Source organism: Anastrepha ludens, chromosome 2, assembly GCF_028408465.1.
Source record: "Anastrepha ludens isolate Willacy chromosome 2, idAnaLude1.1, whole genome shotgun sequence".
Taxonomy (NCBI): domain Eukaryota; kingdom Metazoa; phylum Arthropoda; class Insecta; order Diptera; family Tephritidae; genus Anastrepha; species Anastrepha ludens.
The window spans coordinates 49,918,481-49,940,919 of record NC_071498.1 but is presented as its reverse complement, the minus strand read 5'-3'; the positions used below and the strand labels follow the sequence as shown (position 1 = coordinate 49,940,919).

The 22,439-nt window shown below is 36.6% G+C and overlaps 1 protein-coding gene across 1 annotated transcript in view; it reads left to right on the top strand.

The window, feature by feature from the left end:
• The window catches only part of LOC128870739 (5-hydroxytryptamine receptor 2A), a 70,654-nt gene that overhangs the window by 12,465 nt on the left and 35,750 nt on the right, over positions 1-22,439 (top strand). The window contains exons 2-4 of the mRNA XM_054113277.1: positions 17,229-17,453; positions 17,567-17,765; positions 21,228-21,731. Of these exons, the coding sequence (XP_053969252.1) occupies positions 17,229-17,453; positions 17,567-17,765; positions 21,228-21,731 (928 nt within the window). The remainder of the gene's footprint in view (positions 1-17,228; positions 17,454-17,566; positions 17,766-21,227; positions 21,732-22,439) is intronic.

Genomic DNA, 22,439 nt, shown 5'->3' with positions numbered 1-22,439 from the left:
TATATAAAGATTTAAAATAAAGATTTAAAATAAAAAAATTGTATTTTTTTATAAAATAAAAAAAAAAAAAAAATTGTATATTTTTTATTATTTTTTTTTTTTTTTTTTTTTTGAAATAGCCAAAATTTAGCTAAAACTCGCCCTTGCTATTATTCCAATCGCCACTGTATAATCAAGCACTTAAGCTATAAGAAAAACAACTCGAACAACGTTTGCAAAGGCTAGCGGAAATGAAGCGTGGAGCATTGAGCTGGTGTACCGAGTGCCCGCACTGTTGCCACAGTCTTTTGGCCGCTATTTCGTCGCTCATTGCTTGTGTTTGCAGTTTGCCCTTTGTAATACCCACATGTCGTGTATGCATATAAACAAACATATTTATATATGCATCATGTAACCATATTCATTGTAAATATTATCCCAAATGATATTTCCTATATTCATACGTTCGTATCCCTAATTTGTTTGTTCACCAATGCAAAGTACGTACAAGCGCGCCAAACGGAATTGTGACAACTATTCATGACTTATTTTTGTTACATGACCATACTAACACACACCCACATACACAAATACACGCTTATAGTATTATTTTTTTCTACCACTTTATACTTCCTTCGGGCCATATGTACCAGTAAGCAGCGTTGGCAGCGTATCTTATGACTTGAAATCAAATCAAATCATGTAAAAATGTAATCAAAATCAATTTCAACAAACGTCTAATAAAAATTCAATTATATTGCAATTTACTATACCATCCATCGTTGCATCATCAAATATACAGTTTACTGCTTGTGCCAAATAGCCAGGAGAAGAAACAATGAAAAAACGGAAATGAAAAGCAAAATAAATTTAAGAGCAAAATATTAGGGTACTATGATGGTGCAATTGCTAGAAAGAGAGAGAGAGAGTTAATAAATTCATAGCATGATTAGTTTATCTGTAGGGGCGAAATGAAATGCAACTTTCCGAAAGTTTTGTGTGCAGTTTCTACTTTAAAGTAATACCTACACATATGCTGACCTTAATTAACGAAAGTCGTTGATATATTTCCTTAAGCCTGCAGAAGGACTCTGGTCTGTGGAACTTTGATGCAGCGCTTAATTCTCCTAGTCAATCTGCCTGTTCGTTGCCGTCACGACATTCAACTCCTGGTGGCCAACCAAGCAAGACGGTTTTCATTGCCCCCAGGCTATTAAAGTCACGGACGCATTCCCCAACGAGTTTGGATATTATTATGTGTGACTCCAGCGCACGTAAAGCTGTCTAGCTGACTGAAAAAATGTAGATGTGCCTGGAAGATGTACCTCTTCGAAAGCATTATCTGTCATACAGTGCAGTGCTCGGCTCAATCGCTTCAATTGATGTCGATACCGATCCCCACCTTGGTTTTAACAGTTCATAATAAATAACACCAACTTGGTCTCACCAAATACAAAGCATAACTTTCGCAGCGTGAATATTCGGCAGAGACGACGACGTAGAAGCATGACGGGCAGTCCCCATGACTTTCTTTTCTTTGTAGTGCTGTAATTAATCTATTTTTCATCACCCGCTGCAGCAGTGGCAGTTGTTCACAGACGAAAAAACTACGTTCAACATCCCGTGGTTTTAACTCATAAGGAATCCAAGTGCCCTGTTTCTGAATCATTTTCAAAACATGCAATCGCTTGGAAATGGATTGGCGGGTAACTCCTAATACTGAAGCAAGCTCTTCTTGTGTTTGACACGGATCCTCATTGAGCTATGCCTCCACTGACACTGAATTGTCTTCGAAGGTTTTTGACCTTCCTTCACGCGGACAGTCGTCAACATTAAAATCAACATTTTTGAAGCGACGGAACCAATCTCGGCACGTTGTTTCACTTAAAGCAGCATCTCCATAAACTTTTTGTAGCTCTTGATGCGCTTCAGCCGCCTTTCTTTTCGAATGAAAGAGGAAAATCAACACCTCCCGCAAATGACGATTATTCGGCACAAAATCAGACATTTTCACAAAACCAAAAGTATATGATACCAAAACAAAATCACGAATGTGTCGAAGCAGTTTGTTTACCATATGTCTATGCTTGGTTTGTGACATTTAGTGTATGTTAGAATCGACTAGCACACACTGCTGGCGGCATCTTTTGACAAACAGCGGGAACTTAGTTGCGCACCTAATAAGTATCACCATTTTTCAAACATATTTTAATAAACTTGAATTTATTCCCAAATGCTAGTGCATTTTGCTATTCCATTTGTGTAATAACGTTAAGACGCACACCAGAAATAAGAAGAGCAGCTCGGCAAAGTCCCATAAAAACTGACTCCCTAGAACTCTTGTTAACAGAATTTTTTTCTAGGATCAATAGATTTTGAAATAATTTTTTTTATGAGGGCCTGTTCATGGCAGAAATACACTCGCGAGTTTGCCATTGCCTGCCTAGAGGCGACCGCTATTAGAAATTCGAAACAACGTTCACCAAATTACAAATGTTAGTCACGCACCAACCCATTCCGCTACTCCAGCCGCCTATTTAAAATAAGTATTTGGAAATTTCTGCATCTCTTTAGCGCAGGAATTGTTGCACCACACATTTGAGCTACAAAACTATTTATAAAGTTCTTTGTAGTTTCCATATGTCCTATAATATTTTCGATCTTGAGGTCGCGAAAATTGTGAAGTCTTGGTACTGATGACATAGTTTCCTTCTCTATCATGATAGGAATAACTCCTTTACAAGTTCGCAAAGGGCACCCGCGGAGCAGGTTCTCATTGTACCTGTTATGCCGACGCATCTTCATTAATATTTAATCTGATAGCACCAGTTTACAGCCAATGGGATTCACAAGAATCACACCAAACAGTTCATATATAAAATCAAACGTTGAGCCGAAAAATCCAGAATCCGTTATCCGATCACATTCTTTGCTTACTGCTGTCCTAATGCCGTTATTAAAATGAAGTTTCTTAAGTAAAACTTATTACCCTAAATAATTTCTTACTAGAAAAACAAACTAATTATTTCACAAAAATGTATTTTTCTTGGCCGCTTTTAAAACACTACTTAAGTGCCATAAATGCAAAATATAGCATTTTTAGTCTGATGGGAATAACTCTTAAATTTTCGTAAGGCTTAAAGCCTCATTGGTTCTAAGTTGCTCGTACTAAATTCTTTCTGTTAAACTTCCATATTTAAGTAAGTTTTCCTCTGATTTGCTCGAAATTTCGACACAAAATTAAGAAACCGTTAAGTTTTACAAAAATGAAAACAAAAATAAAATAAATATCCGCTTTTGGGAAAAATTCAGTAAGATGTGCTGAAATCCTCACTGGTTCTAAGTTGGCCTTATAAATTATTTCAGTTAAATGCAATGTAAGATGAACATTTTCATGTATTTAAAAAAATAAAAAAAAAATTTTTGCTATTGTAAAAATCTTCAAATCGTTTAGCTCTAATGAAGAACTAAGCGCGAAAGATAGAAAAATGTATTACTACGAGTATAACTTTAACATACATATAATATTTTTGATCGGTTAACGAATTCGAGTTATAAAGGGTTTTTACTGAAAAAGCGCTTCAACTTTTTTTTTGAATAAAACACAAACGGTTTGACTTTTTTAACTAATTTTTTTTTATTATCGAGCTTGAACATATACATTTAAGTATGAAATTCGATTTCTTTTGCATGACCACCGCGTGCACGTTTTACGAAGTCCAATCGTTAAACCCAATTTTCGACCACTCTTTTGCATAAATCGGCCGAAATTCCAGCAATTTCGCGTTCAATATTGGCTCTAAGCTCACAAATCGTCGCCGGCTTGTTATTGTAGACCAATGTCTTCACATAACCCCAAAGAAAATAGTCTAGAGGCGTCAAATCACACGAGCGCGGCGGCCATTCGACCGGTCCATTTCTGGAAATAATGCGCTCATCGAACTTACTCTTCAACAAATCAATTGTAGCGTGTGCTGTGTGGCTTGTGGCCCCGTCCTGTTGAAACCACATGTCGTCTAAGTCCATACCATTCAATTGCGGCCAAAAATAATCGTTTATCATGTCGCGGTATCGATTTCCATTCACAGTAACGTGGCGATCGTTCTCGTCAACGAAAAAATATGGGCCAATTACGCCACCGGCATGTCAACCGCACGAAACAGTGATTTTTTCGGGATGCAACGGTGCCTCATGAATCACGTGTGGATTGCTTTCTGCCCAGTAACGCATATTTTGCTTGTTGACAAAGCCATTGAGCCAAAAGTGAGCTTCATCACTGAAGATGATTTTTCGACTTTAAACTTTCTTAATAGAACACGCATTTTTATAATAAAATTCAATGATTTGTAAGCGTTGCTCAAGTGTGTAGCGTTCCATGATGAAATGTATACTAATGAAGTTTACAAATGACAAGCGAAAAATAAAAAATATTGCGTCGTTCGCCCTCCCTATCGAAAAAAAGTTGAAGCGCACCTATTGAAAAACGCCATACAAAGCGCGCCAGTCGTTTCTTCTCGTGCTAACCGGCGTCAGTTGGAAGCACCAAGTGAAGCCAAGACCTTCTCCACCTGATCTTTCCATTTTCTTTTCTTTGTTTCCATTCAGACGACTTGTCACAGCCAATGTAGCTGCTGAATCTTTATTCACTGCGCCATGTCTATGTTGTCATAAAGCTCATGCAGCCCATTGTCCCATAATAATCGCCATCGCTGTTGTGCAAAGGTACAAAAATCTAACGCAGAACCGTTAAATTGCAATATCTCAAAAACTGCATGGCAAAACAAAATTGTGGAATTTCTGGTTCTGCGCTCGATTTTACATGCGAATTGGATGGTTATTTTTCTTGGGTAAAAGATCATAAATTCCACAGTCCCATAAAGTTTAAAAATTTAATTCTAGTTCATAAATCTGAGAATCAGACCCTCTGTACTGTGTTCTGCAAATTTGACCTTGGAAACTTTCCTTCCTTTCATAATTATTGACGCCTGTTCATGCTGAGTAACTAGTGATTTTTGTAAAGTAGTTTAATCAGTCATAGTTATAACGGTAGTAGAAAAATAAAGGAAAATATCAAAATATTTTGTCAGAAGCTTACAGATGTATTGATATTAATATAGTATTGTACTTCGTTCGTCTTCCTCTAAATATGAAGCTACATCGCTCATAATTCCACTCATTTATTTAAAAGCCAAACCCAATTTCTAATGAAATGTTAGTCAAATGTGACATAATTTCATAATTTTTCGGTCCAACTCACAAGCATACGAGACGCTTGTAGATAAAATTTAACTGACCAACACGAACTGGCCATAAATCACAAAACGATAAGAAGCAGAACGAAATTTGAAAAAATAGCTAAATGCGAAACCCTAACAGAAATAACCATTTGAAGGAAACTGAAATAAAAAATTTGAACGTTTTTCTAACACCAATATGCTACTCACTGCCAGCGCGATGGCTAACCAAATTTCGAAGGTCTTTACAAAAACTAATTCAATTATTTATGGTTAAGTGTGCACAATAAACTAAGTTTTCACAGCTAGCCACTATAATAGCAGGGCAGCAGGACAGCAGGACAGCGGACTGTGCAAAGTGAAGAGCATAAAAAGTGTCCCTTAAAATAAAAAATCGGTTTGTCCTGCTTACGACTGATAAATATTCATCAAAAATGTCTCCGGCCAGGAAGAATACGAGTATTGATTTGCTTGTGGTGAAATTTATAGCTACATTTTTGAATATTATCCAAAATGTATGAGAGGAGAAGATTGAGTTAAATCTAAGGAGAAAAGAAAAAATGTCGTTAGGAGAAATTTAATAATACAAATGCAATGCGAAGTGAAGAATATGGAAGTATGAACTTTCAGGTCAAAAGAAAAATTAAAAAAACAAAAAAATAGTAAGTAGCAACATAAAATTTCCAAACTGGTGGTAAATATATTGTGGTTTATTTATATGAAACACAAAAAATGAAATAAAAAATAGGAAAAAATAAACAAATTAATAAGACAATTAAAAAAAAACATTTTTTGCTGATATTTTGTCATTATATTATACCATATAGTATGTGAAAACTAAACATCATAATTTTTAATATAATGCGACTTCATCATGTGGCATTCTTATCTGGCTTTGAAGTGGCGCATCCTGTAACCCATGTTTCTAAGACCTTGGCGAGGAATTCTGGCCTTATCTCTCCAATGATTTGCTCGTCCCAAAGGTCTAAATCGTTAATACATTGTTTGCATAATATCAATCATTTACGGTACCCCACAAAAAAACAGAACTTACGTTGTCAAATCTCAGCTCAGAGGTGGTCAACTGACATCACAGAGACGTCAGATAGCAGATTACCGAACTTGGCGTGACATACTGCTGAAAAAAACTTGGACGACAGTTCATTTCTTCAATTTTCGGCCCCAAAAAAATGTGTTATCATGCCTGTGTATAGCTCTCTGTTACCTCAAATAGTGTTTTCAGCAACATTTTCGAAGAAAAATGGACCAATAAGAAAAATGGACCTCAAAATCAGTACCACATTGACACTCTCTGGGGATGCATTGGCTCCTCAACGATAACGTGCGGTTTTTGCATGTTACTATAGACGCCGAGATGAAAATGCGCTTCGTTCGAAAATGTGATTTTGACTTCTACTAGGCCCTCAAAGACCGACGGTCACATATGAACTTGTTCTATGTGTGGGGTTTCTCGATAATCCATTTGAAAATCGTAATAAATCGTCGCACGAAAATGTTCGCAAATTAATTTCATCTTTTGGTCGAGATGAATTTTTCAACTCATAGAAAAGAGGACAACTAAAACTCTTATATGGAGATATTATATGTAAGCTTGCGCTAAAAATACCAAAATTCAATTATAGCTCACCACTTGGTGAGTTGCAAACGCATAAATATAAAACACAACCCTCGTAAATCAAAAATATGTAAAAATATATTTTGTGCTATGCCCGGCCATAAACTAAATTGACTACGACCTACATAATTCAACTAATAGTAGTGACAAACGAGTTAAATAATGAAGTAAAATGTGTCACATCTACAGCAACTAAATTCACTACCGCCAGGATTTTGATCTATATGCTATTTAGCGCGCAACAAATATTTCTCTTTTCTTTTTGTCCACTTTATGCATAAATTTGTGTCAATACTTCCAACCACCTGATCAAGGAGCTGAGCAACTGAGAGCAAGTAGACTGGAATGCATATTTTCTGATACTCCGTTGATATGCACTTTCCGCCAAAAAGCGCAAAAATGCACTAAATTTTATAACAATTCTTAAAGATTTTTGTGCGCCTATCTGTTGCCATAACTTAGCTGATACTGCTATTACTATTCAGAAAGCTATATCATGCATTGCTTATTAATTTCTTACAGTTTTGCACATTTTTTAATCGTATTTGAAATCACTTTTCATGCCATTAGCACCACTTAAAACTGTCAAAAAGCAGGATTCAGCTGTTTTGAAGTTCAAATTTCCTATTCCCAATACTTTGGACAAAAATCTTCTCTATTATTTATTTTGCAATTTCCTATTTCTTTATCACTCTATTATTACACTTTAGCGAAGCAAAGTTTGTGGCTGTACTGACAGATTCACTGAGGCGAGTGCTATTCTGTATGAGAGAGAAGGCTTCACGCTAAACAGCTCTCCACACCTCACACAGCGAGAACAAATTCAAAGAAAAAAGTACCGTTATTTTTGCTTTTGTTTGTATGCATTCTTCTTCTTCTTAATTGGCGCGATAACCGCTAATGCGATGGCCGGATTTAACAAAGCGCGCTAGTCGTTTCTTTCTCGATTCGGCCGTCCTCTTCCTCTGCTACCACCAGGTGGTAGCGCATCGAATACTTTCAGAGCCGGAGATTTCCGAATTGCTGAAAAAACTTAACATTTCGAAAATGTTTGTTTACCAACGGCAGGAATGAAATGGTCATCCTCGGGTGGTTTGAACCAGTGCAGACATAAAAGCCGACGAGAAAGAATTCGCAGAAATCTCCTTAAAAGCAGAGAATCATATCCAGGGAATTGAATGTATCGGCCAGATCTTTGTTAAGACTAATTAGAGATGATATCCACATGAAAGCCTACCGTCACTCAACGGGTCATCTTTTGACAACGCACTTGAAAAAAATTAGACTCGGCAGACGCAGGCAGCGGTCAATGGCCATAAAAATATTGTTTTCACAGATTAGTAAATTTTTACTCTTGAAGAAGTTTTTAATATGCAAAATGACGAAATACCCGTATACGAGGTCTGTTCAAAAAATGAGGTGAATTTTAATTTTTCTCAAAAATTATTTATTTATTTATCAATTTCTATTTTATCGTGAAACAATTCTGATATGCACTCTTTGGTATGTCCTTCAGCTCTCTCAGCGATTCGGCTTTTATCTCCTCAATTGTCTCAAAACGCCGTCCTTTTATGAGTCTCTTCAATCTTGGGAACAGGAAAAAGTCACAGGGGACCAAATCTGGTGAATACGGTAGCTGAGGCATAATCACTTTTTTGTTGTTGACCAATAAACTCTCACAAGCAAACATGAGTGAGCAGGAGCATTACCATTCTGCAAAAGCCATGAACTTTTTTTCCACAATTCCGGGCGTTTTTTCGTATTGCTTCAAGCAAACAGCGCATAACTTCAAGGTAATACTCCTTGTTTATCGTACGACCTTGATGCGCTACGCCATGGTAATCGAAGAAAACAGTGAGCAAAACCTTGACATCGAGCTTGGCGCGCTTCTTTTGGTCTTGGCTCTCCTGACCCATTCTATTGGGGCTAGTGAGCTTTGGTTTCGATGCCATGACCATATACCCATTATTTGTCATCAGTTATAGCCCTTTCAAGCAAATATGGATTCTCCTTGACGTCATTCAACAATTTCTGAGCGATGTTCGAACTTCGCTTCGCTGCCACAGGTTTCGTGCCCAAAATTTCATGGCATGAGCCAACCGATATGCCGCTATCCTCATCGGCTTCTCTAATTGTGATTAGACGATTCTCCATAACAAATTTCTTCACTTTCTCAACATTTTCATCGATTGTTGATGTGCAGGAGCGTCCAGAGTGAATGTCGTCATTCACATCTTCTCGACCTTCTGTGAAAAGCTTCTATCACTTGTAAACATTTTTTTGACTCAGAGTACTCTCACCATTGTCAAAATTTCAACTGATTTTGAGCAAAAATTAAATTATTTTTTACACAAAATTTGATGCAACTTCTTTGATCCATTTTTTTCGATAGCAGAAAATCGCCGAACACGCAAAGTACTTGTCTTATTTATGCCACTCACAAACAGATTAACCTTCTATATTGCTAAACCGTGAACATATCTTCGCGACGAGTATACTAACAGAAAAATAATAATAATCGAAAGTCAAATGTACGTAGCCCGCGAAATTTGAAACCTTCACCTTATTTCTTGAAGAAACCTCGTACAGATTTTTTATAGTATCCACCGCGTACACTTTATTTCATAGGAGGAAAGTTCTACTAGATTTTTATGTTTTTATATGTTTCGAAGTGTGCATTACAACATTGATACACCTAAAACATATATATACATATATATATATATTTCAAAAAGATTCCTCCAATAATTTCAATGGAATTAAAGGATACACTTTTCAAAGGATACATTTGTCCTGGTGAATAGTAAACTAAAAATGTATTTTAATAGCTGGATATTTTCTCTTTCGTTTGTGATCCACGCTATTATAATGGAGTTTGTATGAGTATTTAAAACTATTTACTGAAAACTTAGCCCTTGGAAGCTTTAAAATTAAAAAAAATAAATAAATTGATAGGAAAGTGAAAATCTGAGTATGCAGGTAGGCGATATAAAACTTATAATTTCTAATAAGTGAGATTTTTCCTAGGTAACAAAAGAAGTTGATATTTGTCACATGGTGTTATAGATTTAGTTTAAAATAAAAATCGAAAATACAATAAAAAAAATTGAATTAGCAAAAGGATAAATACGCCTTGCTTGCAGTGGTTGCCATTTTAGTATCACTTTTCCCTCTTTTCTTAATATATTCATTAAAGCTTTACCTTCGTTACTGTGATGCAACGCTTCTTTTCAATACACCAATCGTGCTTCGTTTTTTTGCACTCATTCACATTACGATACAATACATGAATATACTCGTAATTCCTATCGACTAGACTTTCAGGCGAAATTTAGATTTTTTTCAAAATTGTGTATGGCAAATTTAGCCAACACTCGAGTAATGAATTGAATAGCATCTGAATATCTAATATCATCTATAGAAAATATACGAGAATACACACTTTCGCCATACAAACCAGTTAAGTGTTGGCCACGTGCCGTCCGTCGAAGTGAGCGCCAGCAATTAATTTACATCATTGCCTTTGGCAAGGGTTAAATGGCACTTAGGGTTCGCAAATATTTAGCAAATGAGTGGGCATGTGCGTCTGTGTCAGTATAAGAGCACAACTGTGTATTTATATAAATTGATTCGGAGAACACATAATAGACGTTTGGTTTCTTATTTATGCAAAAAGGTTGAAATTATTCCGAAGAATGATTAATTTTTCAGTGCTGCAGTTTACTGAATTGATTTAGCGTTACTTTTTTTTTGTGTATTTGTATATTAGAATGGTAGAAAAAAAGTGTTTCCTTGATGCTGCCTAAATTTGTATAACGGAAAGAAAGAGCCGCCCTGGTGGTCAGAAGACGTGACAAAAGTAAAAAATGACAGCAGAATACAGTTTAATAGAGCGAAAGCGACACGAGAGTGCTATTACAGTAAGCTAAGAATTTACTAAAAAGAAGTTAGGAAAGCGAGAAGGTCTGGTTGGAGAACGTTCTGTGGAGAAATCGAAGGAACCACAGAGGCTGCTAGACTGCGTAAAATCCTTTCAAAAAAACACTATTCCTCCGGATACCTCCAAAAACCGGATAAGAGTTGGACTATCTCGAGTGCCGAAACTCTGAAGTTGCTAGTGCACACACACTTTCCCAGCAACGAATCATCTAACGTATTAATCAACAATAGATAGTACAGAAAGACCTAATTCTGACATTAAAGATATAATCACTGAAACCAGGATAACCTGGGCAGTGAACACCTTTAAATCATTTAAATCACCGGGTCCAGTTGGATTATTCCCGGCCCATATACAACATTCACTCAATTATATTATGGAGCGGCTAACGGCTATATTCAAGGCTGCTCTGAAACTTAAAAGTGTCCCATCAACATGGAAAGAAGTAAAAGTTGTCTTTATTCCTAAAGCGGAAAAAAGTTCACACACAACACCCAAAGATTTTAGTCCAATTAACCTATCCTCGTTATTGCTAAAAACATTAGAAAGAATAATAGAAGAGCATGTTAAGGCTAACATCAGCCCTAATAAGCTTAGTATCTCACAACATGCGTACTGTAAAGGGAAATCTACTGAAACAGCACTTAACTCACTTGTTACAGAAATCTAGAAGTCAATCTATAATAAAGAATTCACACTGGTAGCCTTCCTTGATATCGAGGGCGCGTTCAACAACATCCTACCGGATACCATAATAAAGGCACTGACGGATTTTGGGATCTCTGGCGCTCTGGTTGAGTTCATCAAAAACATGCTCTTGAGCAGATTTGTGATCGCCACCCTAGGGACCTCAAAAATCAAGAAAAAAGTACGCAGAGGAACACCTCAAGGCGGTGTGCTGTCCCCTCTCCTATGGGTGCTGGCATTAAACTTCTTGCTAAAGCTCCTAGAGGAGAGAGGACAACATGTTGTAGCATTTGGGGACGATGTTGCAATGGTAGTAAGAGGGAAATTTCCCAATACACTTAGAGAAGTCATACAAAATTTACTAAACATGGTTGAAAACTGGTCAAAAGCAAATGGGCTAAGCGTCAACCCCAATAAAACTGAACTCATCCTATTTACCAGGAAACATAAAATTGCAAATATAGCTCCCCCGACTCTAGGTGGAACAGCACTGACATTCAGAGATGAGACCCGCTATTTAGGTCTAATATTAGACAGAAAACTAAGTTGGAAGGCAAATGTCGAAGATAGAGTAAAAAAAGCGACTCTTGTAAACAGCTGATAGGACTAAGTTGGCGTCTCTCCCCATCTATCGTATATTGGCTTTACACAGCGATTTGTCCTATGGTGAAATAAATTATAAACATATTTTTTTTTTAATTTTATTCTCTTTCTTTATATTCCTAAATTATGCAGTGAAACCTTTCCTAGCGGACTCCTCTATTAAACGCCCATCTCCCATGGGTGGATATATTTTCCTATACCAAGTTTTAAGCATAGATTTTGGAACCAATTAATCTCTCTTGAATGGACGCGAACAGTTATTTTTCATGAAAAGAACATTAAAATTTCTTTTCATAACAAATCAAACAAAAAGCTCTTTTGGGCGGACGCGAACCTCTTATAGGCGGATAAAATATAAAAAATGACTTACATACATACTTACTAAATGGGAAAAAGGTTAAAGTGTGCTTTTTCTCATGTTTAGTTTGGCTTGAGCCGTAATTTTATTAACGCTTACGAGGAAAATAATTTGTCTGTCCGGGCATTAGTCAGTAAGTAAGTTTTACTAATAAAATTTTGTATACTCGTGCATAACTCTGCCAGATAAAACATATTTATTTCAATAGATTTGGTATAATGCTATCACCAAGTCCCTATATTAAAATTTTATAAGAAATGCATAAGTTTGATTTTTCATATTAGGTTCAAAATTGGAAAGACACGGGCTGCACTTACCGTCAGAAATAAAGGCATTATTCGGTCAAAATGGATGAGTGGGAACAAAGACTTTACTGCTTTTGAAATATTAAAACAATTGGAAAACCATTTGCAAAATCAAATTAGCTTCAGGACCCAAGGTATGAAAATTGCCGCTGTATGCGTCTACATAATCTCAGTGGTTCTTTAGTAAGCTAAGAATCTGACCTTACTGATATTCAAACTAGAGAAAACCCCTTTCCGGTGCCGGACTGTTAATAAAAGTCCTCTCACTCAGGACTGTGTTTATTTTGAGCACCACACAGATTTACATGATGCGCTGTAAGCTATATACTCTGTAGCCGGGTGATAAGGAGGCGATGGAGTAATATATCCATTACGGTCACCATATCAATGCCCGGGATAGGATATAAGACTTGACAATTATGAGTTAATTGGTGCCTGAACTTTGGTCTGAGCTTACGAGATCATGACACTCTGTACTTGTCCATAAACCTGTCGAATACTTTAGTACGTGTCTAACATTTGGAAATGCACAGGTTTGAAACTCCGGGCATGAAACACAAAATAGAAGGCTTTTCTTATAGCGGTCGTTCCTCGGCAGGCAATGGCAAACTGAGAGTATTTCTGTCATGAAAAATATTCTCATAAAACACCAATTGCGGTTCGGAGACACTGTAAACCTGTGGGCCTCTCCATTTGTGGAAGGATAACAAGACTCACAACACAAATAAGAGGAGGAGCTGGGCCAAATATCCCAAAAAATTGTGTATGTATACTAGAGTGGACCGAACAAATTTTTTGTTTTAGGATCGAGTTCTAATAGTGCGAAAAAGTTGCACTGTTAAACTAATAAAGTGTGTGCTAAATTTTAGCCCAATCGAACGATATCTTCTGTCGCCAGTAGAGGCCTCAAATTTTGAAATTTCAGTTTAAATTCTGGACAAGTTTAACTTTTTTGAAAATAGTATCTTTTATCATACCGGTATATGTTAAATACAAATTTTATATGAGAAGGCCCACCGAAATAATTTAATTCACAGAAATTCGTGTATAAATCTGCAGTCACTCCAACGCCTTGCATTTTTCCTGCAAAAGTCCAGGCTTATAATCTAAGGACATTCCTTAAGTCCTTGAAGGTTGCATACTGGATCTCATTGTGGCTATTCTCTATCCTCAACAATAATAACAATGGCAAGAAAAAAATTATTCAAGAAGTAAAATGTCTTGACCTATTGAAGCGTCGAATATTATTTTTAAAAATAATTTGCCTGAATAGGTCAGATCAGATTAACGGCTTAAGGTTTTTGTGAAAAATACTTTAAAAGGGCTTGAAAATATTTTAATTGCTCACAGTGCAGAGGGAGATAAAAGTAATGTATTATATTTTCTTTTAATTTCCTCGGTGTCAGTAATTCTTAATACAGCCAGTGAATTATTAAGTCCACTTCGAACTCGATATACATATATGGAGATACATATACTTAGTAGTTGTAAGGAGATCATTTTAAGGTTGACTGACTCAGTGACTTAGTATGACTTGTTGTCCTTCTGTCCCTATGCACAAAATCCTAACGGGTTTCTGAGTTCGGTTTTCGAAAATCATTTTTCCTCATTTGCTGTCAAATACAGACTTGTTGGCAGAAGCGCTTCGAAACGTAGAACAAAAAATTATGTGTAAATAAGACTAGCTTACAAAACGACGTACTTGAGTTTTCATCTTCATGTATGTATGATGCGTAAGTGTAGTTACATGGATAAGTATTTCAACTGACTTGCCAGCTTTGGTTATCAACAAACTAGAGAGTTGTTCCTGCTTTTGAGTAAAATTAATGACATTTCGTAAGAAAAATGTGTCGAAATCAGGAAGTACAAATACATATAAACCTATATGTGTTTGTTTGTGTAGAGGAATGCATTACAAACTCGTTGCTTTGTCGTTTTTTTTTGGTACGCAAACTAAATTTCTTAGCTTGCAAAATTTACGAGTATTCACTTTCCGTAGTTGCACGTAAGTAGCTTAATTAGCACTTAAGTACGCCACCATACATTGCACGAAGTGAAAGCAAATGCCGACGCATATATCTTTATATTTTTCTATGTGTGTATGTGTGTGTGCTCAGAAAGTTATGAGCGTGCCTGTAATTACGCATGTAAGTACGCTAAAGTGGTCCTGTGAAAGCAATTATTGTAGCAGCTGGATGTTGGCCATTGGTGATTAATTATTTGTGGCCAATTGGGATGTGATAATTACTTGATGGCAATATGAAATGAGAACCCTCAATGTTGGTAGACTTCTTCAGTAAAATAACTTTCGAAATGAAGAGCGGAAAAAAGTGTAAGCGACTTGGTCATGATAGACATGTATTCTTTTTTTTTTTTTGCAGAATATTTTGATGCTTTGGGGATTAACTCGCTCAACGCAAATGAGCACACCACTCAAGGTTTGTGTGAGTTTAATAGAAAAATTATTGGTAGAAATGTGCGTTTATTTTTTTTTTAATTGCTGAATTGTTGAATTGTTCAACATCTCCGCTCCCGAAATGAGATGTCATAATTAACATTAAAAAAAACTATTTTCTACTGTGTACCTTAACCTTATAAAAAATATCGTATATGTAATTCTGTTTATTACTATTTTATACTAATCTCACTTTTGTCTAAATATATTTGGACATGCCAAAAGTTGTGTTACAAGTTAAGTCCCTTATAGACATGGAATTATAATACTTTTTTTAATAAAGTTAGTTTTATTTAATAATATAAATATTAAAAAAAAAATTTCATTTTCATTCGAAATGGTCACCATTTGCTTTTACACAAGTCTTCAAACGATTAAGCCACTCAGCTATTGCAGCTCGCACGGTTTCCATGGATATTGACGTCGCTGCTCGAAACAAAAGATGTTTGAAACTCTTCAAATTTCTCTGAGATCTTCGACAGGCCATGTTCTCCAGTTCTGATCACAAACTGTAATGCAATGAATTCAGATCTGGACTTCAAAGACGGCCAATCTTCTGCGGCTGTGAAGCGAGAAATATTGGCTGAAGCGGAATTTTGCTTGAATATCCGACGCTCTCCATTGAAGAGTTTACTGCTCAACTGCTTCACCACGCTTCTGAGACATCCTCCTGGTACACTTTTGTCCCAGTCTTATTAACCCCTTTTTCGCAGAAATGAAGAGATGTAACACAAATCCATTACGGAGGCTGGCTGGTGGTCACGCTGAACCCTTGGGCCAATATTTTTTGCGTCTTTAGAAGTTTTAGCATACAGGTTTTTCAAAAAATAAAATAAAATAAAAATCAACTCCAATCGCTCCGAAATGAACTGACCTCTACTCCCATGTCACGATTAAGGATTAAAAGGAAAACACATCCAGCGCGAATATGGAATTTATTTACTAGAAAGGATATTTCACAGGAAACATACCTTGAAGAATTAAATCAAAGATACTTTTAAATGTAATCAAATATTTGTAACATGTCTTCTATGAATTATAATTGTAGACAGACTGCCAAATACCATTTAATAAAAAAAAAAAGAAACAACAAAAAAAAAACAAAAAACATTTATTTCTTTAAAAAGTCAGCGAATACAAAACTCCTTTTTCCATCATTCCCATGGCAGCCGGTTCTACGTTACCGGAATAACTCGGGTTTTTCTCGACCAAGAGCTGCCGCCCCAGTAAACTAGCCCTGTCTAGTGTACCGTACCTCCTTTTTTCATAGAGCCATAGAAGAATTTAATAAAAAGCCAAGTTAAAAATGTTTCGCTTAAGTTTTGTCCTTATCTTTGCATGGTGACCAAATTAGGTTAGTAAAATATTTGCCATACACTTGTATGTATTATATCTGTGTTCCTGTGCTTCTACATGTTTTTTACCTATTTTAATTAGGTTTTCTTTTTGTTTGTTTGGTTTTTGTAGAAAAAACCTGCTAAAGCAAAAACGTTAGGCAAACGCACATCGACTAACTGCACTTCATTTGCTGACCCAGTTGACCGCAATAAACAATTCCATTTTCATTTCATTTTCAATTAAGCCGTCTAACTGGTATTGGTGCGAGTGGTTGGTGGCTTTCAAAAAAGCGCTCTGTTGCTATACAGATAGTTTTTCTCCTAGTTCGTTTTCTATTTAGACATTTTTCCGATCGCTTTAGCTCGCCTTGAACCGAATATTTGGCCCCAGCCACGAAAGTGTTTCAGTTGCGGCTGGAAATTCATTAATTCGTTGCAGTCTGGCAAATACCAACTACGTACAACCCATTGACCTCATTTCCAGTCAGTTCTTCTTTCACTTAACACTCACCCAACATACCCCTTTGCGCTTACGCTTTTGTCTCATTTTTATTTTGTACTCATTTACTTCCTCATCTTTTTTTCAGCACTTTGCATTTCCATATCAAATGTTGATTTTCTCTGCAGCTGTTTATATAAATTTTGTACTGCTTTTTTTAACTACAGTTCTTTTACTTGATTTCTTTATTTCAAGGTTACTGGCCACTCGGCTTTGTGTGGTGTAATATTTATGTGACTTGCGATGTTCTTGCTTGCTCTTCGAGTATCCTGCATATGTGTTTCATCAGCCTTGGACGTTACTTGGGCATACGAAATCCGCTGGGATCGCGACATCGTTCTACTAAGCGGCTGGCTGGTATTAAAATCGCCATTGTCTGGGTGATGGCCATGATGGTGTCGAGCTCGATTACAGTTTTAGGTAAATATAGTAGCGTAGCTTTTCATTTATTCATGTTTTTTTTTTTTTTGGTAGAAAACTCGGTTCTACTACTTGACTTACTTACCTTTTTCCCCTACTTTCGCACTTTCCAGGCCTCGTAAACAAGCACAATATCATGCCAGCACCGAACATTTGTGTCATAAATAATCGCGCCTTCTTCGTTTTTGGCTCGCTTGTCGCTTTTTATATTCCTATGCTGATAATGCTGACTTCCTATGCTTTGACAATACCGCTGCTGCGCAAGAAAGCACGTTTTGCCGCTGAGCATCCGGAAAGTGAACTCTTTCGGCGGTGAGTACAAAATTGTTTGCCTTACATATATTAGCATATTGAAATGGGCTAACAAAGTTGGCCTTGACCCATGGATTTTGATGGTATGTCGCCGCAAGAGGAAGAGACAATTAACAAAAAAATATATTTATTATTAACGAAATTCTCTGGGAAGAAATCACTTCACGATACTTTACAGCAATTTCTCGTCAAGGTCGGCCGAGCTTATGCCCTTGAACAGTTTTCGTGAAACCATCTCAAAGAGGGAGTGCATCTTAATAAACAAGAACCAACTCGAGCTTTGCAGTACTACACTATGCAAGGAATTGCTGAGATAGAGTCCCAATTATGCCTAGGCTAAGAGGAATTAGGTTTTAATACTTTAATTAATTTAATTTAACAATTTGCAGAGAGATGTGCTTAAGTAAGCTACAGGTTGGGTTATACTGGCTGGCCGAAACCGTGCACAGACCATTTTGGTCCTTAGCGATACCAGATCAGAGTCCTTTTTTTTGTTTTTAACAAAAATATGCATCACTCATGATGCGCGTCCTGCTTCTAATTCCATTCCGTGAATTCTCCGTATCACGTATGCCCCCATTTTCCAAAGAGTTTCGTTTTTTTTTTTTTTTTGAGAAACGCTAAAAATTCCGACTGTCAAATGACTCCAAGTCAGCTAGACATTCAAAGATATGTACACTTTCTAGCATGGAGATTTTGCGGTTTTCCCAGAATGGCCAGTGAAAGAGAATTTATTTTTTTTAACTGCCGATTGAATGAGAAAGTTGAACGACATTGTTGGCACGACCTCCTAATATTTGGTGATATTAACACAAATTGTTGTCATCGTTTCATTCTTTTTCGCTTCGTTTGGTATTGTATGAGCTGCCAAGCTGTCGATGTGTTATTATTTCTCTACGTGTATTGTTATTTATCTATGTGTGATGAAATCGTGTCCAACATCTTTCCATGTTTCCCTGCTGTTCAGATTTCAAAGTAATCTGATACCTCCCTTCCTGTCCAAACTGCTGTTCTCGTATTCGAATATATATAGGGTGGGCCATGTATAATTTGCTTTTTGAATCGGCTATAAAAAAAAACTAATCAAAATTTTTTCAAACTTTTTTTTATTTTGAAGATTGAACATTGTAATTTATGAATGAAAAATAATATCGTTCAAATGACTGCCACGACTGGCTTTACAGTAGGCCATTCCATCAACCCAATTTTTAAGCACATTTTCGATTGTTTGGGCTCCAATTTCATGAATAGCAACTTCGATTTTGTGTTTTAAAGCATCAATCGTCTCTGGATGGTTCGCATAGCATTTGTCCTTAATGGCTCCCCACAAAAAATAGTCCAACGGGCTTAAATCACAGCTCCGAGGAGGCCAATTGATATCGGAATTTCGGTTGATTATTCGGTTTTCAAAAACGGCAGCCAAAAGTTCGAGTGTAACTTTGGCAGTGTGCCAAATTGCACCGTCCTGTTGAAACCAAATGTCTTCCATGTCATCCTCTTCAATTTTTGGAAACAAAAACTCGTTGAGCATGTCACGGTAACGCTCGCCATTTACTGTAACCGCGGAAGAAGAAGAAGACTCACCACTTTGGAAATAGGTTTTCAATATTTCCCAATTTTGTTCAAGCGTATAGCGTCCCATTTCGTATATGTCAAACCTTTAAGTAAATTACTAACACATTTGACATGTCATTTGTGTTACCATTCTCAAAAAATAGGTGATTCAAAAAGCAAACGCTATATGGCCCACCCGTATTTTCAATCAGATTTGTTATTTTATTGGAAAATCCCATCTGTCGAAGTTTATAAATTAATGGCCTCATGGGCACCCTATCGAAAGTCGTTTTGAAATCGACAAAGTATGCATAATTTTTTTTGTTTTCGTTGAACTTTAAATGTACTATAAATGTAAGATTGTACCTATATGCTATCCACCGTTGATTAGTTTTTTCTAAAGCCGGCTTGAAATTCAGTGAGCATTTTGTTGTTTTCTATCCAGTTCGTAAACATTCCATTAATCAATCCCATTAAGACTATTGCTATGCCCTATTTGCATTTCCTTTTTTAAAGATTGGGAAAACTATTGTTTTAAATAATGCTTCTTCGATACTTCCGGTCTCGAAGATACTCGCTAGCTCAATGATAAATTCTGTTGAGTCAGCCTTTAGTAGCTCATAAGGTATTCTGTCTTCTCCTGGTGCTTTGTTTGTTTTAACATTTTTAATTATTTGTACGACTTCGATTATTGTTACAGCTTTATCAAGATCCGTATATGTATGCAAAGCAGCTGCATAATGCATGTCTTTTGTTAACTGAAGCTGTAAGTCTTAGAAATAGTTTTTAAACTCCGACGTCGTAATATCTGCACCAACTTTAAATGATTCTCCTCTTATTTCCTGGGCAAGACTCCACCATTCCTTTGAGTTTGCAGTTTTATTGATTCTCTTTTCCAGTTCTTCATAATAATCCTTCTTCGGTTTCTCACGTGTGTTCCTAAACAATTTCTTTGGCTGCAAATATTTTTGCTTGTCGTCTGCTTTGTTGGATTTTCTGAAATCATTCAAATAGTTAAAGGAAAGCTCCCTTCCATTCAAAAATTTCATTTTAAACCAGGCGCTTTTGAAAACGACTTTAGTGTTTTTCGCTGTTGTCTTCCGCATAGATATTTTTATTACACTGCAAAGTTTTTCAAGATTTATCATTCCTCCTCGATTTACCAGCTTAATCAGATTTTTTTAGGTTTAATTGATATTTTGATACATCCCTTTCCGATTTATATTTTCCATTTCATTCAACGCTCTATCTATGTTTAATATCAGTTTAATTGGCATATGATCAGGCCATACTTTTGATTCGATTTCAAATCTTTCAACATAGCTCAATCCTTCATGCGAAACTGCATAGACGTCATTTACAGAGTAGCTTAATGTTTACATACGATTTAATTTCTGGTACCATTGACTGTTCAGATCTACTCGACCAAATAAGTTTCAATGATCCTAATAGAGTACTTCGCTCTTATAATCCATTTTATGTTGAAGTTCTCAGATCTAATTGCCTTAATTTCGCCCCACTTACAAGAAGACTCAAAGGGCTTAATCGGCTTCCTAGAAGTCTTGATCTTGATTTTGGGACTTAAGTCACATATTGAGTTATTTGTCAAACAAACTATCTGTTTAGTCTTACTCCTTAAGTTTTCGTTATTTACCCTGTAAATCTTGTCAGTAAGGCTGTCCCTATTGACTTAAATAAAGAAACTCAGACTCACGCCAGACTCGGATTAGATATCCAGCAAATTAGTCAACTTTCAAATTGAAGAACGAAATATAATTAATATTTAGTGTCCTCTCTTTAATATCAAATAAATAGTTTTCACCTTAAAAAATTTGTATGAAAAGTTCATATTTTATCAGCAGCAGCTAAATTAAGATTAATAAGCAAACATGCCTTCATCTTCCGCAGCTTGGGTGGTCGTTTCACCATACGCCCGCAACACAGCCAGCAACAATTGCAACTGCACAATAACAGTAGCTTTCGCAGCAGTAGCAACAGTCACACCAGCTATAGCAAATATTGTGTCAGCGACAGCAATCGCAATTTCAGCGCCAATAATCATGTCAATAACGAAGTTAGCGGCGGAGGTATTGACAGCATTGGTAATGATGATTATGACAAACAAAGGATGCATGGATTGCGACATACAAACAATGCGAATTACTCAAATGGCGGTAACAATGCGGTAGGCTTGAGAGAAGTCACTGGTGGTGGTGGTGGTGGTGTTGGCATCTTTGGCGGTGCTTTCCACAATTGTCGTACGAGCTTTCGCCGCAGCACTATACGCCATTCATCTTCGTCATCTGTGCGCATCAAATCGCCAACACGCGACGCAGACCGGCTGCCGCAGTCACAATCGGCACAGCATAGCGGCTACTGGCGCAACCACGGCAATCCAAACATCATGGACAGGTAAGTGGAATAAGGGTGAAATGAGAGGGAGTTAGGAGGTCTCAGGACATTCATGTTTAATTACTGGTATTGTTTTCAGTTCTTTTTCCTTAGCTTACTCCATTTAAATTTTTCAATGAACTTCGCAAGTAATTTATCATCCTGAAAGAAAAATCCTGGGCATGGGCGAATGCGCAATTAGTGCAATTGATACTATGCGTGAGACACATGCATGCGAACACCTGTATTAAAAAGTTGTGACTTTGTTTTTGAATTTCAATGGGAATGTTAGAAAAAACTAACTTGTAGTTACTTCTTCATTAAAAATTAAAAACTAAAAAACACTCAAACCAGCAGTCTGCCACACTTTGCTTACTTATATACAAAATGTGTTCATAAAGTATTATTATTAATCAGCCCTGTCAGGCAATTCATCATAGACTGTTTTTCGTAAAAACTAAGAAGTTGTAATCATACAATTAGAATAGCTCCGAACGTGCATTCGAAATTTCGTAGATTAGCGTTCACTGAATACACTCGTAACGTCAAATCTTAGAGTATCGTACAATTTTCCTACAACGACGTTAGACTAATGGACAAAAACTAGTACGAGTAAAATTCAAGGTCCTTCGGCCGCCGTAGCCGAATGGGTTGGTGCGTGATTACCATTCGGAATTCACAGAGAGATCGTTGGTTCGAATCTCGGTGAAAGCAAAATTAATAAAAACA